Source organism: Rhincodon typus, chromosome 6, assembly GCF_021869965.1.
Source record: "Rhincodon typus isolate 14 chromosome 6, sRhiTyp1.1, whole genome shotgun sequence".
Taxonomy (NCBI): domain Eukaryota; kingdom Metazoa; phylum Chordata; class Chondrichthyes; order Orectolobiformes; family Rhincodontidae; genus Rhincodon; species Rhincodon typus.
In genome coordinates this window covers 59,489,675-59,507,682 of record NC_063337.1, presented here as the reverse complement: position 1 = coordinate 59,507,682, position 18,008 = coordinate 59,489,675, and the positions used below count along the sequence as shown (strand labels likewise).

General features: G+C 41.7%; 1 protein-coding gene across 5 annotated transcripts in view; it reads left to right on the top strand.

Moving 5' to 3' along the window:
- LOC109915161 (NADPH oxidase 4) overlaps nt 1-18,008 on the top strand; it is a 177,469-nt gene that overhangs the window by 53,727 nt on the left and 105,734 nt on the right. For all 5 annotated transcript variants that reach the window (XM_048598336.1, XM_048598335.1, XM_048598334.1 and 2 more), the window contains 5 exons: nt 4,244-4,328; nt 7,275-7,372; nt 16,284-16,311; nt 17,571-17,643; nt 17,769-17,849. In XM_048598336.1, coding sequence (XP_048454293.1) covers nt 4,244-4,328; nt 7,275-7,372; nt 16,284-16,311; nt 17,571-17,643; nt 17,769-17,849 — 365 coding nt within the window. The remainder of the gene's footprint in view (nt 1-4,243; nt 4,329-7,274; nt 7,373-16,283; nt 16,312-17,570; nt 17,644-17,768; nt 17,850-18,008) is intronic.

The window sequence follows — 18,008 nt, the reverse complement described above, 5'->3', positions numbered from 1 at the left end:
TTTATTATAATCACATGCACCTAAGTACAGCGAAAGGCTTTATTTTGTGAGTAGTACAAGCAGATCATAGCAAACAAGGACTTACAGATCATAGGGTTCTTAGACACAGCAAGGCATCCAAGGTTACGAATGCACAGGAAGTGCATAAAAGTGAGGTCAACATTAGATTTGAAATTAGAGGTCTGTTTGGCAGTCTAATGACAGCAGGGAAGAAGCTGTTCATGAACCTGTTGGTTCGTGTGTTCAAGCTTCTGTATCTTCTGCCTGACGAAAGAGGTTGAAAGAGAGTATTACTGGGGTAGGAGGGGTCTTTGACGTTGGCAGCCTTTCCGCGGCAACGAGGAGTGTAGCTGGAGTCTGTGGATGGGAGATCGGCTTCCATGATGACTTTGCAGGGTCGACAGGACTGATTCTGCCATTGTCTTTTCCAGTGCTTAGGTCAATGCCAGGGGGTCTATCTGGTTACATTTCTCTGTGGAGACTTCATACCTATTGATACAACTGAGTGGTTTGCTAGGCCATTTCCTTCATCTACCATGGTGAGATTCAAATTTTAATGGATGGCAGTAGTCACCCCAGTGCTAAGCACTATTTAAAATTAACCTATAAGATTAGCCTATAATGTTTGAAACAGAAAGGGGAGAGGAAGCTGTTGTCTCCAGATAGCCTTGAGGTGAGGGGCAGCGTCCTATGGGTCTGATCTGAGGAGCTAAGGCCTTTAGGTCTTTTGTGAGGTGCTAAGAGGTAAATGATTTGAAGTTGTTACATCCCAGTGGGGCAAGCCTTGGTGCAAGCTAGAGGGTCAAGGTGGATTGAAAGAGCCTGGAACCTGGGGAAACTTGCCTGCAAAGACCCATGAAAGGAGAATATCATCAGCCACCAATCCAGTCCTACTGGAGTATCTTGCAGAAAAGGAGCAGGCCAGATGCAGGAGTGACCAGGTGCCAGAGGCATCATTGCAGCAGCAACAGGATCAGCCTCTGGCTGGTAAAATCATAGAAGAATACAGTTGACTGGCTCATCCCTGTCCCAGTGTTTTTCAGATTTACCTTAACCACATTGAGTTTATAGCACCCTTGCCAAGAAACACTGTCAAGCGCAGACGTCACACACCTGTGTGTGATGCTGCAACATGGCCTGCAACCCAGAGAATTTAGTGAAAATTCAGTGTCTATTGTGTGGAAAGTCACCTTTTGATGTTGACCTTCGATGCATTGAGCTCCTATGAGGGATCCACCAAAGACATGTGCAGGGACTCCCAAGGAGATCACCAATGTATTGTTCAAGAGGATTATGCTGCCCCTGATTGTCAGGCAGAAAGATCCATGAGTTTCTTGGCCATTCCAGGATATCCAATGTTTCAGACTGCTTTGGTTGCATCCATGTAACTATCAAGGCTTTTGACAAAGTACCACATGTTAAGTTATTCAGTATGGTTAAATCTCACAGGATCCAGGAAAAGCTAGCCAATTGAATACAAAATTGGCATGACGGTAGAAGACAGAGGGTGGTGGTAGATGGGTGTTTTTCAGACTGCAGGCCTATGATCAGCAGTGCGCCACAGGGATCAGTGCTGGGTCCACTTTTTTTTGTCATTTTATATAAATGAATTGGATGAGAATTTAGGTATGGTTAGCAAGTTTGCAGTTGCTCCCAAGATTGGTGGTATATTGTACAGTGAAGAAGGTTATCTAGGAATGCAGCGAGATGTTGCTCAACTGGACCAGTGGGCCGAGGAATGTCAGATGAATTTAATTTAGATAAATGCAAGGTGTTGCATTTTGGGAAGGCAAACCAGGGCAAGGACTGACACAGTCAATGGTAGGGCCTTGGGGTGTGTTATAGAATGAAGAGATGTCAGGGTGCAGGTTCATAGCTCCTTTAAAACATGTAGACAGGGCGATGAAGAAGGCTTTCAACATGCTAGCTTTCATCAATCAGAGCATTGAGTGTAGGAGATGGGATGTCTTGTTACACCTGTACAAGACGTTGGTGAGGCCACATTTGGAGTACTGCGTGCAGTTCTGGTCGCCCTACTGTAGAAAGGATATTATTAAACAAGAAAGAGTGCTGAAAAGATTTACTAGGATGCTACCTGTACTGGAAGGTTTGAATTATAAAGAGAGGTTGGATAGGCAGGGACTTCTTTTCGTGGAGCGTAGGAGACTGAGTAGTGATCTTCTAGAGGTAAATGAAATCATGAGAGCCATGAAGAAAATATATAGCAAACAGCTTTTCCCTATAGTAGGGGAGTCTAAAACTAGAGGGCATATGTTTAAGGTGAGAGGGAAGAGATACAAAGAGTCCAGAGGAGCAATTCTTTCACACAGTATCAGAGGTAGCAGTGGAAGCGAGTACAGTTTTATCATTTAAAAAACAGTTAGACAGGTACATGGCTGGGATAGGTACGGAGGGATATGGATGAAGCACAGGCAAGTGGGACTAGTTTAATTGTGAAAACTGGACGGCATGGGCTAGTTGGGCTGAAGGGCCTGTTTCCATGCTGTAGGCCTCTATGACTCTAAGGCTCCCTCAGACTGACGAGAGGTTTTCATAAGCAGGAAGGAGTTGTTGTAAAGTTACATTTATCCCAGACCATAAAGATCACTCTGAAGCTGTGTTCTTGCATTTCCACTTGTGACATTCATAGACCTCAGCATGTCAAGCTGCCACAGCTGTTCTGGCCTTGTCCTCTCCCTCCTCCCCCATGACCATTCAGGGCTGGATCCTCGGGGACCATTGGTAACCCACTCAAGACATGAAGTAAACATGGCCCTCTACAATGCCACTTCTCTCTTGTTCTACACACGAGGTACGTAGCAAGCTTTCACCAGGCCCTGGAAGCCTAAGTCAAGCTTGCCAAGAGCTGCTGACCAATCAGAGGCCATCAGCTGTCTTGAACAGCCATGCCACTGGAGATATGGTGGTTGTTACCCAGTACAAATCTTAGGATCGTACTTGGATCACCGTCCTGAGGTGAATGATGGCAAAAGCAGGCTCGTGGGGTGGAATTATGGGGAGTAGAAAATAATAGGGATTAGCAGCAAGGGCAGAGGTGTGTCTTAGAGTGAAGTCCTCCCTTCCCAAGGCAAGGTCCCCTCAATTAGGCAGTTACTGACTTGGAATGAGGACCTATTACTGGAAGCTCGCAAGCAACTCTATATGTTGTACCTCGTTGTCCTGGGGTAATACGGGTCTCAATGAAACGACACTGTTCAGGAAACATTAATTCCCACTTGATGGCCTCAATTGTTGGTGGGACATGTGACCCTCACATCACAGCCTTCATCAACATGGAGGTGGGCACCCTAAACACCTGCATGATAAAATGCCCTCTGACACCCAACTTGCCATGGTAGATGGCACAGGTTCTGCCCATGACTGCTGATGCTGATGAGGAATCCTTTCCGAATCTCTGGAATTTCACAATGCCACCCATGGGTTTGCACAAGCCACGATCATGCCCTCCTAAAGACTGAACTTTTTTACCTGTACTGATCCAGTGGAGCTCTGCTGTATGCTCCAGAGAAGGTTTCTGTATTATTGCCATTTCTTGTGCTATCCACAGCCTTTTAGTGCAGATTGGGTTGGGATGGGTTTTAGCCTAGCATCCGAAAGATTTAGAGGATTCTTGTTCTCATCTGATGAGAATTGTGCAGAGGAGGGGGCAGAGCATGTAGAGTTGGTTAACGAGCCTCATGCACCACAGACTAAACCATTGGGAGACATGCAAAGAAGGCTTATATTCTGACCAATATCCATCACCCACGATTGCCACACTCTGTCAAGTGCAACCTTGCTGTCAAGTGCAGTAGGTCTCACTCTACCTCACCTCACCTCACCTCACCTCATTCTCTCATCATCAAAAAGCAGAGGAAAATGTCAAAGATTCAGGAGAAATATCAACGTTGGTCTTAACTTCATTTACATTTAGGTATCACTGTAACAACTTACCTCTGTTAGAAGCAGGAATCCTTCAAGTGCCTCCTTCTCTAAATGAGTTTGTGCTCCCATTGAAAACTGCACAGACTTGGCAGTGCAGTGGGATGGGCGTGGGCGTGCTTGATCACCTGTAAGGCGGACAGCCCCATTTTCAGGTATCTCTGCAAGGGTGTGTCCAATATACATCCAAATGTTCAGCCTGGGTAGCAGTTGTCAGTCCATACTATAGTAGTATATATTTGTCATTTTATTCATTTCTAAATACAGTCATTGTAAAGACTTGTAAAATTCATTTTCACAGGTAATGAGCAGAAAAGCACGAAGATTATTGGATAAGAGTAAAACGTTTCATGTAACGTGTGGTTTTACTATATGTTTATTTTCAGGTAAGAAACTCCTGGCTTGTCAAAGTATTAGAGAATTGTAGTGTATTGTAGTGTAGCAGGCACCCCTTCCCAATGCCAGATCCCTCGAGTCCACATATTGAAGGTTGTGTATTGGTATGGATAGAGAACTGGCTCATGGGCAGAAAACAGCAAGTGGGGATCAGAAGTTCTCTTTTGGGTTGACAACCTGTGACCAGTGGGGTCGTACAGGGATCAGCACTGGGATTGCAACTGTTTACAACATATATTAGTAACTTGGAGGAAGGAAGTGAATGTACCATAGCCAAATTTGCAAGTGTTACAAGAATAGCTGGAAAGGCAGGTTGAGAGGGATACAAACAATTTACAGAGAGAAATTGATAGGTTAAGTACATGGGTGAAAAGTTAGAAAATGGAATATAATGTGGGAAAATGTGAAGTTGTTCAATTTTGAAGGAAGAACAAAATATTATTTAAATGGAGCAAAGTGCAAATAGATGCAACACAAATAGACATAAGTGTTCTTGTGCGTGAAATATACAAAGCTAGAACACAGGTGCATCAGGTAATCAGGAATAATGGAATATTGGCTCTTTATTTCAAGACGGTTGTAGTATAAGAGTAGGGTTGGCTTACTGCAACTGTAAAAGGTGCTGGTGAGACCACATTTGGAGTAGTATGGGCAGTTTGGTCCCCTTATTTAAGGAAAGACATCATATTCATTGTAGACAGTTCAGAGAAGGTTTACTAGGATGATCCCTGGTATGGTCTTCTGAGCAAAGACTGAACAGGTTGGGACTCTACTCACTGGATTTTTATAGAAGGGTAGGTGAGCTCATTGAAACATACAGGATTCTTAAGAGGCTTGACAGGGTAAATGCTGAGAAGATGTTGTCCCACATGGGAGAGTCTAGGACTAGAATTAAGAGGCATAAATTTAAGACTGAGATAAGGAGGAATTTCTTTTCTGAGGTTTAAGAGTCTTTGTAACTCCTTACCACAGAGACCTGTGGGAGCAGAGTCCTCATGTATAATTAAGGCTGAGATAGGTAGATTCTTGATCAGTAGGGAAATCTAGGGTTATGGGGAAAGGTCGGGAAAGTGTACATGAACAATGTTGGATCAGCCATGATCCTATTGAATGGTAGAGCAGGCTTGAGGGGCCATACGGCCTACAGCTGTTCCTGTTTCCTGTGGTCTTATGGAATGAGGTAAACCTTCCAGGAAAACTGCAGGCACTTGATGAGGTATCGAAAGTAATTCTGAAAACTAAAATCTTGTTGTATAGTGGGTAGCATATTGACATGGATAGAAGATTGGTTGCCTAATAGGAAACAGTACGCATAAATAAATCTTTTTCAGGTTGATGACATATTATGAGTGCTCTGCTCCAGGGATTAATGTTGGGGCCTTCACCGTTTACAACTTAAATAAATGACTTCGAGACGACGGTGGATATTGTTGTTGAATTTTCTGACAACACAGGGATAGATAGGAAATAAGTTATGAAGACAACTTAAGGAGATTACGAAAAAATATAGTGAGATTAAGTGAATGGGGGGATATCTGGCAAATGAGGTATAATGTGGGAAAATGTGATATTGTCTATTTTGGTAGGAAGAGCCAAAAAGAAGCATATTATCTATATGGTGAGAGAATGCAGAGCTTTCAGATGAAGAAGGATCTGGGGTCATTGTGCATGAATTGGAAAAGATTAGTATGCAGACACAGTGATTGACAAGGAAAGCTGATAGAATATTACCTTTTATCATGAGGGAAGTTGAATAAAAGTAGGGAAGTTATGCTTCAATTGTACAGGGCATTGCTGAGACCACATCTGGAGTTTGGTGCATAGTATTTGTCACCTTATTTAAGGAAGGATGTAAATGTGTTTAAAGTTAGTTCAGAATATGTTTACCAGTCTAATTACTAAAATGGGGAGGTTACCTGCTGCAGAAAGATTGGACAGGACAGACCTGTGTCCACTGGAGTTTAGAAGAATAAGAGGTGACGTGAATGAAAGATATGTCTCTGAGGGGTCTTGACAGTATAGATGTGCACAGGATGTTTCCTCTAATTGGAGAATCTAGAATTTGGTCTGTATTCAAAAATCATACGTTACCCATTTATAACAGGTGGGAAGAAAATTTTTATCTCCAAGCCATAGTCTTTGGAACTCTCTTCCTGGAAAGGTGGTGGAAACAGAATCTTTGAATTATTTTAAGGCAGAGGTAGGTAGATTCTTGTTAAGGTTATCTGGGTAGGCAGGATTGCAGATTTGAGGTTGCAAATAGATCAGCCATGAAGCTATTGAATGATAGAGCAGACTCGAGGGGCTGAACAGCCTACTCCTGCTTCTTATAATCATATGATTGTTATGTGATGTGGGTTTGTTTGTTTCCCACACAGTCCCGTGCTTGCCGCTAGGTTAATACCATGGCTGCAGGAGGAGTTCCTCAAGGACATTAATCACCAAATTAAGAGCCAGGATTGGTGACAGGGTAGGAAGATTGTCCATCAGCCCTCCCCTATAGATTTAATTGGGGTGGAGACAGGAAGGTAGTGCAATCCCCATTTACCTCTCCTCTCCCAAACTAAATGTTCTTCTAACTTCAAACCCATATGTGGGAGGGGATTGCATTCAAAGGATCCAAAGAACTTGGCCTGGAGAGGTCTCAGGCTAAAGCCAACTTTTGAAATGAGACACATCCTGTGTTTCAATAAATTGCTTTCAAGTTTCTTCTACTGAATCATTATGAAATACCACACTTCGGAGTTGACAAATTTTTGTTCTTTGTGTGAACAATGTAATAATTCATCCTTGAACTCTTGACAATTTAAGCAAATTCAGTGTTCAAAAGTTTATAGACTGATTAAGTGGAGTATTTCACTGAAGTAACAGTTTTTTGCCTTTTGTATGTAAGTAATTAGTGGGTAGTAATGTCTTTCATTCACTCTTGATTTCAGTAGTCCATGTTGCAGCTCACATGGTCAATGCCCTGAACTTTTCTTTGTGCTACAGTGAAGACTTTCCAGCTCTCAATGTCGCTCACTATCGGGATGAGGTCAGTGCCACGCTGTGCTTATTATACTTTGTCACACAGAAAGATTGTTTTAAAGCCAGCTGTTAATCTCATTGTAGTGATGAGCTAAATGCAATGATTTTAATTGCTCACTCTACTGTGGGAGGACATTATTATTCCTGATCAGTTTAGCGTTTGTGTTGTGGAATATAATTTAAATGATGCAGTAAGGAGTGAAGATAATTTTTTTTTAGTGAAATGCTCACTTCTGTTTTACAAAAGCATTACTGGTCTGAATTTCTGATTTTGAGTTAATGATTTTGTTACAAAGTTATGTAATCGTGAATTGGAAGGCAGGAAGCTAGAATTTGTTGGTTTAAAAAAAATAAGTGGGGAAGAGTGCATAGCCCCTTTACGAGGTGATGTGCTTCTCTAAGTTTGGAGATTTAAATGAAAATATGTCTATAAGCAGCCAAAAGATGTGCAGCCAGTTCTGAAATGGAAACATGTATCAATTGGCTATGTGATTGGAAACCTCAGGCTTGTTTTAATGTTTTGGCAACTAGGTGGAATCAGCCAATTAATTTAAACCAAGCAGTTAGCAACTAAAAGCCAATTGAATTTAAATCTAATGATTTTGACAACCTCAGACCAATGCTATTGTAAGAAAATCGACGTCATCCAAGGTATACAAGGAGAGGGTTTTTGAAAATTGGTGTGAAGCAAACCGTCATCTGAGAAATAAGCATGTAGCTCTCACAAGAAATTACTTATCTCTCTAAGAAAGCACCATCAATCCATGAAAGGTACCATGGCACTTTTAGCTAAGAGTCCTCACAGAAGACTTCACAGAGAAAACATGTCTGACAGCTAGCTCAACAGAAGAAAGGCATTCTTGACTTAAGAACAGCAGAAGAAAGACATGTAGACTTTGAGAGAATAAGTTTTAATTTATTTTCTTATTATTTGGGTTTAAAAAGTGGGACTTGTGTTTATTGGAACAGCATACCAGTAGAATTTAGTTCACTTAGGGAATAGGAGTTATGTGGGAATTGTTTGGTTTGTTAATGCTGTTAATTTGCTCACAGTTAGGATTAAATAAATAAACTGTTACTTGTTGCTTATAAAGTGAATATCAGGAATTTTCTTTCAGTTAACCTCCCCTTCTCTTTGCCAATTTGTTGAATGAGATGAAAGATGCCTGGTCTGCCATGACCTCATGCAATCTTCCGCTCATTCCCATATTAATTATGCGTCTGGCTTTATGACATTCTTATCTTGAAATGACACTTCAAGAGAGGGAATACTGTGTGTCAGTGCTGGGACCTTCTATATTTATGCCATTGGTGATATATTTTATGCCCAGCTGCATTGTACTTCAGACTCCACAGCTTCGGAACCGCCCCTCACACTGGTGTGCAATCATTATTGCTGAGTAAATAGCCCAGGAAGAACCTGCCACCCTGCTTTACTGACAGAGACCAGAGGGTGCTGGTGAATAGTGTGGTGGAAAGGAGGGCAGTGTTTTCACCTGCTGACCAGCAAAGGAAGATATACCACCAGAACTAGCCAGCTTGCACCAAGATAGCAGCCCGGATCAGTGTTGTGTTTGAGGCAAAAGAAATGCACTAATGTGTGGGAAGGTTGTCAGTGATCTTTTACACTCGCAAGGGAAAGTGCTCCCATTTTCTATCTGCGAACTCCAACTTGGGTCTACGACTCACTCTAACTCAGCTGCTGCATATGCATCTCACAAGGCTTGTGGACCACAGCTCTCACTATTACATGTGTCATGCCCACTCAGTTGCTCTGGTCCACCTCAACACCTCAAATGAATAACTCTTCCTGTCCTCTGCATTTCCTGAGCACTAACGAAGGATACCTTGTCAGTTTACCTGTTCCTGCATCACTACTGATTACTCTTCCATCCATTTCCATCATACTTATCATACCCTTTGTGTCATTACAGAAACATTTCAACAACATGTGAGCCTAGAGGGCCAAGACCATTGGAGAATTGTTCAATGTAGAGTCTACACTCAAAATTAGCAGAAAATCGTCAAGCTGCTTGGAGAAAAGCATGACGACTCAGAGGGATGGGGCACCCTCAATCTCCAACAGCTCAGTAAGCTTTGTTATACTGTGCTGCACTGTTATCCCATCACCACCAAAGCTAACTCATTCTTCATCTTCACCAGCCTTTATCCCTCTTTTACAAATAATTTCATCTCCTCCATTAGAAACACTAGTGGTACACAGCAAAGCTTGATCAAAAAAGTGCCCGTGCAGGAGACCTTTGCCTCAACCTAAAGAGGAGGCCACTCAACCCTCAGGAAGTGCCTGTAAGCCTTCCACCTGCACCCTCCACCAACTGAAAGACTTTCACTTCAATGCATTCACTATGTGGATTAGACTTGGAAGCACAATCTGGCGAGCACACCACTGACATGTGTCTGCAGTTGGCTGAGGAAGAAATACCCCAGGCCTTTGGCCTGCAGAAGACTGCCAGAGACCAAGAACCTGCTCATATCCAGGCAGAAGATGACCCTATGCTTGCAGCCATTTTTTTTTTTGAAAATGCACCGGCAGACAGATACTGAATGGAAGAGTGTACCAGCTTTATCAGTACTGTGCTGGCAACACTATATGTGCCTCTGCTGTCTCCATGGAGAAGTTGGTGACTGCAATGGTCCAACACCCTCCATGTTTGCCAGATATGTGAATGGGCATGCAATCTATCATTGTAGCCAACAAGTGTTTGACATCAATGGCAAGAGGAGAAGAGTTTGAGGAACCTTGACCTCACTGACAGGAAGGGTACCTGGAAGGAGACAGGCTGATGGCTGTGGCCTAATCCCCACACTGCAAAGACATGGATACATGGGCTCTGGCAAGACTTAGCACCTGACTGACAATGATCAAACCCCTGGACTGTAATTAGATGGGCCCTTTGACTCTTTGCTGATCCCCCTGACTGACTGACTGTAGCCCTATTTCACCCTACTAAGCCTGATCCCCTTTGACTTTCAGACATGCTCATTTGATTAAAGCACATGCATTGAGTTTGCTGTGCAAGCTATTGGCACATACTGGACATGGCATTGCATGATGCCATACAACAACATGTGCCCCCCCCACCCCCCACCGATGTTCATTGCTCCCGACAATGACAATCTGCCCATCTTTTTATCTATGCAAAAATGCAGTGCAAGCCACAGAGAATGACTGCATCTATGTAAGCACAAAGTGGGGGAGTGCAATTAAATGAAGGATAAAAAGATAAACGGATGTGCTCTGGTCTCTCCTGTTTGCAAGATCACCCCTCAAATTTGGAGGGATAATTAGAATAATGGGCCAAATGTTCACAAGATAGGAGTACAAATAGCCTGAACTCCAAATTAGTCTCAAGGGTCATGGTTTCTGCAGTATACCTATGTATATTGGATTTCATAGTAAATCATTAAATAATAGAAACTTTAAAAAAAATGAAGTTAGGAGCCATTAGGTACATTTGTTTAAATGCCTGAGTAATCCCTGTTGACCAAACAACTTCGCAGAGGCATGCAAATCCTAGGTGTCCATAAGCTCCAAAGACTTCATCTTTAGGGCTAAAGCGATGTGTTAGCTGGTCTGAGAGAAGATGTGATGATATGGTGACGCTGGTGGTTTGCCGATTGTTGATTTTCATCGATGCAGTGTGGAGCCAGATCCTCTCTGTGGAAACATGCAATGATATTATGGTGAACGCAAGTTAGTTGATGCCCAAGACAAACATTCAGTGAGCTGAGCTGCCAGGTACCCATTCTGACTTTCATGTTGAGAGTTTGCACGACCGTAGGAAGTTGGGCTAATACGATTTGCAAATGGTTTGAAATAGTGAGGTTCTGAAATAGCCATTTAAAGCTGAAGGTGAAATCGAGAAACATTTTCTCAGTAATGAGATTCTGCATTTTTTTTCAGTCTCACCGTGTTTTCTCAGCTTTCTCGCCATTTCCCATGTCACTCCAGGAAGGGAAAATTGTGCCCATTGAACGGAGAAACACAGGCTACCCTTCTTCTTTATGGTTACAGTGAGGCATAATAGGTTGTATCATAACCTTGCTTCATTTTCCTGGGTCAGGACTCATTAAACATGGCAGCTTGCTAACTTACTGGAGTAGACCAAGGTGTCCCTGTGGAAGGCTGACAAGCGACGGGAGGGTTCGGGAATATGTGTCTGATGGTGGCACCCTGCTGGAGGTGGTGGAAATGGCAGGCAATAATCCTTCAGATGTGGATGCTGGTAAGGCCAATGAACTCAGGGTGTGGATAGGTAAGTGGGACTAGGATATTATAGCTATTACAGAAGTGTGGCTAAGGCAGCTTAATGTGCCAGGGTACAGGTGCCCTTATTCAAGAAGGGCTGTAGAGAAAAACCTTTGAATTATAAACCAGTGAGCTTAACATCTGTGGTAGATTGAGGGATAAATGAAGCATTTAGGAAGACGGGGTTTGATTAGGAGTAGTCAGCATGGCTTCATGCGTGGGAGATCATGCCTCACAAATTTGTTAGAGTTCCTTGATGAAGTGACCAGGAAGGATGATGAGGACAGGGCAGCAGACATAGTCTGTATGGATTTCAGTAAGGCCTTTTATAAGGGTCCACCTGATAGGCTGCTTTGGAAGGTTAGCTCGCATGGAATCTAGGGAGAGTTGGTGCAAATTAGATACCCAATTGGCTTGATGGTAGGAAGCAGAGAATAATAGTGAAAGGATGCTTGTCGGACTGGAGGCCTGTGACTAGTGGTGTGCCTCAGGGGTCGGTACTGGGCCCATTGCTGTTTGTTATCTATATCAAAGATTTGGATGAGAATGTACGAGGCATGATTAATAATTTTGCAGATGACACTAAAATAGGTGGTATCGTGGACAATGAGGAAGGTTATCAGAAATTGCAGCAGGATCTTGATCAGCTGGGGAAGTGGGCCGAGAAATGGCAAAAGGAGTTTAATATAGATAAGTGTGAGGTGTTGCATTTTGGAAAGTCAAATCAAGGTGGGAGTTTCATGGTGAATGGTAGGGTCTTAACAAGTGTGGTGGAACAGAGTGACCTTGGAGTTCAGGTGCACGGTTCTCTGAAAGTGGAGACACAGGTAGATAGGGCAGTGAACAAGGCTTTTGGCACGCTGGCCTTCATCAGTCAGGGCAATGAGTACAGAAGTTGGGAAGTTATGTTGCAATTTTATAGGACACTGGTGAGACTGCACTTGGAGTATTGTTCAGTTATCGTCACCTTGTTATAGGAAGGATGTTATTGAACTGGAAAGAGTTCAGAATAAATTTACAAGGACATTGCCAGGACTCTCAGGACTGAGTTATAGGGAGAGGTTGGACAAGCTAGGATTTTTTTCTTTGGCACATAGGAGACTTAAGGGGGATCTTATCGAAGTGTATAAGATCATGAGAGACATGGATAGGGTGAATGCACTCAATCTTTTTCCCAGGGTTGGGGAATCAAGGACTAGAGGGCATCAGTTTAAGGTAAGAGGGGAAAGAAAGCATGGGAACCACAGGGTGGTACGCACATGGAATGAGTTGCCAGCAGAAGTGCTTGAGGTGGGTACATTAACAACATTTAAAAGGCATTCGGACAAATATATGGATAGGAAATGGGGTTAGCATGGATGGACATTTTGGTCAGCATGAACCAGTTTGGGCAGAAGGGCCTGTCTTCATGCTGTAGCTCTATCTCTCTTTCTCTCTATGGTGGAAAGATGCGTGAGGAGGAGGTGGACCCTATCGCTGTTGTGGGAGAGAAGAGAAGGTGCCGGGGCTGAAGTGTGGGAGGTGAATTGGACATGGCTGAGGGTCCTGTCAATCGTAGTGGTGAGGAATCTTCTGCTGAGGAAGAAGGTAGATGTCCCAGAGAACCCCTGGTCAAAGTTGGCTTCATTGGAACAGTTGTGACAGAGAAATGGGAGAATGGAATTCAGTCTTTATAGAAAGCAGGGTGTGAGGATGTACAGTCAAGGTAACTGTGGGAATTGATGGGTTTGTAGAGGATACTAGCAGCCAGCCTATCCCCAGAAATGGAAACCCCGATGATGAGGAAGGGAGGAGTCATTAAGTCATACAGCACAGAAACATAGCCTTCAGTCCAACCAATTCACACCAATCATAATCCCAAACTAATCTAGTCACACCTGCCTGCACTTGGCCCATATCCCTCCAAACACTTTTTATTCAGGTTGTAACTGTGCCTGCATCCACCCTTCCACTAGAAGTTCATTCCACACATGAACCACGCTCTGTGTCTAAAAAAAATTGCCCCATGCCTTTTCTAAATCTTTCTCCTCTCACCTTACAAATATGTGCCCTGGTCTTGAAATCCTCCACCCTAGGGAATAGATCCCTGCCATTCACCTTATCTATACGCCTCATGATTTTATAAACCTCTTTAAGGTCACCCCTCAACCTCCTATGCTCCAGTGAAAAAAGTCCCAGACTATCCAGCCTCTCCTTATAACTCAAACCCTCCATTCCCGGCAACATACTGGCAAATCTCTTCTGAACCCTCTCTAGCTTATTAATACCCTTCCTATAACAGGGAGTTCAGAACTGGACACAGTACTCAGAACTGGACCAAGTGAAGGTGAGAGCGGGTTGGAGTTTGGAAATAAAATTGATAAACTTTTACAAGTCTGGGGCGAGAGAAGGAAGCAGCACTGATGATGCAATCAATGTATCAGAGAAAGAGTTGTGGGTGGGGGCCAGAGTAGGACTGGAACATGTAAAGTTCCACGTACCCCACAAAAAAGCAGGCATAACTGGGGCCCATGCAGGTACCCATTTTCATCCCTTTGCCCTGAAGTAAATGGGAATAGTTAAAGGAGAAGTTGTTCAATGTGAGAATGAGCTTGGCCGATAGGGGTAGATCAGGACACTTCAGGTTAGGAGAGAGTAGACTTTGTTTTCCAAATCTTGTTCCAATTCTTGGTGGTTATCGTTCCAAATTTAAGGTTGAATTATGGAGAATAATCTAATCCATCATCTTGCACATCAGTAAAGAAAAGGTTTTCATGAGAATCCTTTTTATTTGAAGAAGTATTAGACACTGCTGAAAGGAGATATGAAGTCTAAGCTTTTGGTCTTGCACTTATCAGGACTGAAATATAAGAACACCAACTTAGAAAAGAACAATTTAGACCATATAATATTATTATCGCACAAATTGTTGCTTCCTGTCCAAGTTGATTTTGTACTTCAATTTTATCTTTTCAGCAATGTTTTACGTACTCTACTATTAAGCAATGTTTTTGACAATTATAGATTTTGCTAATTTGCTGCAAGGTGTTTTAATATGCTGAATGTTCAGATTCTGATATCTCTTAGTAGTGATAAGTGCTGCCTTCAGTTTGTGCAGAATCAATCCTGTTCATCTATGCTTTTCATACACACTCTTATGAATGGGGCTGCACAGCAATCTGTTTAAATTATTTGGGTATTTTGTAACTGAGATTACTCCTTTACGTGATTTGAAAAACTGAAATTGTGCTTTCTTGGCATGAAATCCCTGTGCGTGTGTGTGTGAGATTGTGTTTGTGTGTGTGACAGCTGTGTTATGGTAACTGGGAAAAGTCAACTGCCATGAATTCAAACCATATGATGGTGTTTTAGGAATTACATTCCATAGTGCTGTCCAATTCTTTTTATATATCTTTATTCTTGTATATCTCTCTATACTTCTATTTGTTTGTTTAGTAATGAATGAAGAGGCATGTCTTGAGTTCTGTTTTAAGGAAGGGAAAATGTGCGTTGTGGTTTTGTGGTCATGTCCTAATGAGGAGCTGATGTACAAAAGTCATTTTTAAAAAATCAGGCTTGAAGTCTTTAAAGACATAAGTATGTCCCGTCAACATTCCAGTTTTGCTGATTCACTGTGAGGATCCACAGGTGGGCTTCACTTGCCAAAAAAACCCCTCTTTTTCTTACCATTATTATCTGCTTGTATTTTTCTCCTTGTTTCTAAGTTTCCAGCATAAGTTATTCCTTTCTTTTCTCCCTTAGATTTCTCTTTCTCAATGTACTGAGTAATGCTGGCATACTTTTTTTAATCCCTGAGCTTTCTTGTAGTGAGGCATGAGATGGAGTTGAGGGCACACTTATGCATCTAATTCTGGTTTACTTTTGCATAATAATTGTTTTTCTACAAGAATAAAACTCTGTTAGTTTGGATGCTCTTTAAACTTTTACTTTTTGAAACCCAATATTTGACTGTGGATATGCCTCAAATTACTTATGTTATTCTTTGACAAGGTCTTTCTTTAACCTTTTGTATCATTTGAGAAATTTAAACACTAATATTTCTGGTTTTGTTATCAACTTAGTTACAGTGGTTTAAAAAATGCAAAAAAAAAAAAAGTTGTGACATTTGCTTTGTTCACAAAATCTGTTTGAGACAGAAAGTACATCAAAAGATTTATACACAAGTGAAGAAATAAAGTTCAACAGTCAAATAGATCAGTCAGTATATGCATGAATGGTGGGGCAGATTGACTTAGGGGATAATAACTGGAGAAAAATCTAGCTTAGCTTTGATTTCATTTTCTTCTTTCAGCTGACTGTTTTGAGGCATAAGAAATAAATCCGATTGATTTTTTTTTTAGAAAACTTTGCCTTTCTTAGATAATTATATCATCTTATTTATATAATAAAACAATAAAGCACATCATTGTTGCCAAAAATGATTTGGGTAACTGTCAATGTCTGTAGACTTTTGGAGGTACCTAGTAATGGATTTGGTAATGCATTGTCTGGTGCACTCTCAGAGACTTTACACTGTTCAAAATTTTTTAATATTCCTGTGGATTTCCTTATCAGAAGAAAGTGATATGAAGAGAACAATGTTAAATGAGACAGATTAACATTTAGAGTAGTGACTTTAAGGATATGACCATTTTTTTTTTCTCTCCAGGATCCCAGGAAGATTCTCTTCACAACACGTGAGTTTCTTTTCTGTGTAGTTGCTTTTCCAATAGCAACAAATGACTATATTATTGAAATGGGGTACAGTTGGTGCTGAGATCTAATTTTGTATGAAATTATTGAGCAGAATTTTGTTGAGGTGTCAAGGATCTCAGTTGTTGGCTGAACTGCTGGAGAAAACCAATCCAGAGGCCAGAATACTAGTGGGCCTTCCCCTGAAAACAAGACCATGCAGGCAAGTCTTCCCTACTGAAAGCTGCCAGATAATCAGAGGCTGCCAGCTCTTCTGTTCACACAGGGGAAGCCATGGCTGCTGTAGAAAAAGAAAATACCCACCGAGGTCCCAGAATCATGGAGTGATCCAGACAAAAGGTTGGTAATGTGAGGTAGGGGGCTGTCAGGGTGTGAGTAGAGGGACTGGGCAACAAGAGCTCTCAGCAATCCCAGCATCCATCCACTTCCTGAAGTCCAGTTCCTCAATCAGGCATTGAGTACCTTTTTGATCGAGGGACCCCTCCCCACCTGAGGTAAAAAGTTGGCTACCCTGTTTTAGCTGTCATGCCATGTGGCAACAAGTCCATCTCTCATTGGGTTAATACTAGAGGTGATAGAATGAGGTCTTTAAATGGTGGTTAACTGCTAGTGGCTGTGGGTCATGAAGATTGACCATGGGCCTTAGCAGAACTTAATTCTGGAGGAGGTGGGAAGATGGAAGTGAACAGGTTATGCTACACTCCACCTAATTAAAAGCCCGTCCCACCTCCAATATTGCCACCAATGACAGCAGAACATTCTGCATTGGGAAAACAAATCAAAACTGATCATATTTATCTGGTTTTTGGCACTGACTGATTTAAAGAATTATCCTTTGTATTGTATGTAATGGTTTGTCCCGAGATTAAGCTGGTTGGGAGTAAATCGTGCCAGATATCTAGTTTACTACTATTGTTACAAAGTGTACCAAGGTTCTATTTACATGAGAAGTTATGCTTTGTCGATTATTAAAAGAAGGTTTTAAAAAAAAATCCAGATCTTAATCATCTTTTTGAGACGTAGCAGTTTTAATTATTTCCCGTTTTTGATTGTAACAATTGCTATGTCTTCTCTGAAGGAGATTTGACAAGCTTAATGGTCCTGTTATCAACGTTCCTATAAATGGGCTCTTACTGATTTGCCACATATTGTTATCTCTGTTCTGTGAAGCTGTTTATTTGATTTCATGATTTCAGTAACTACTAATCTGAAGTAATTCCATTGTCAATAACTTGTTATTTAGTTCCAGGAGTAACTGGATTTTTCATGGTACTGGTGCTTTTCCTAATGTGTACATCTTCATCATATTCATTAAGGTAAGAATGACCATTGACAACATTATCTTGATGGTCAATTGAGAATGAGTGAAGTAACTATTAAAAGTTAACTTTTCCACATTTGTGTGTTGTTAATGTGTGCTGTCGTCCTTTTTGCTTTGCAGGTTTTCCAACTTCGATATCTTTTGGTATATACATAACCTCTTCATAGTATTCTACATTTTACTTCTGCTTCATGTGACTGGGTAAGTAACGTTTTTCAAACATTTTATTTAGCAAGCCAATGCTATGTTGGTCCAAAGACTATAACAATGGCCACATGTTGCATATGTCTAAGAATTGTAATTAGTTAAAACTATTGGTAATTGTAGTGATTGTGACGAGGTCAGCCAGGTGGACCTCAA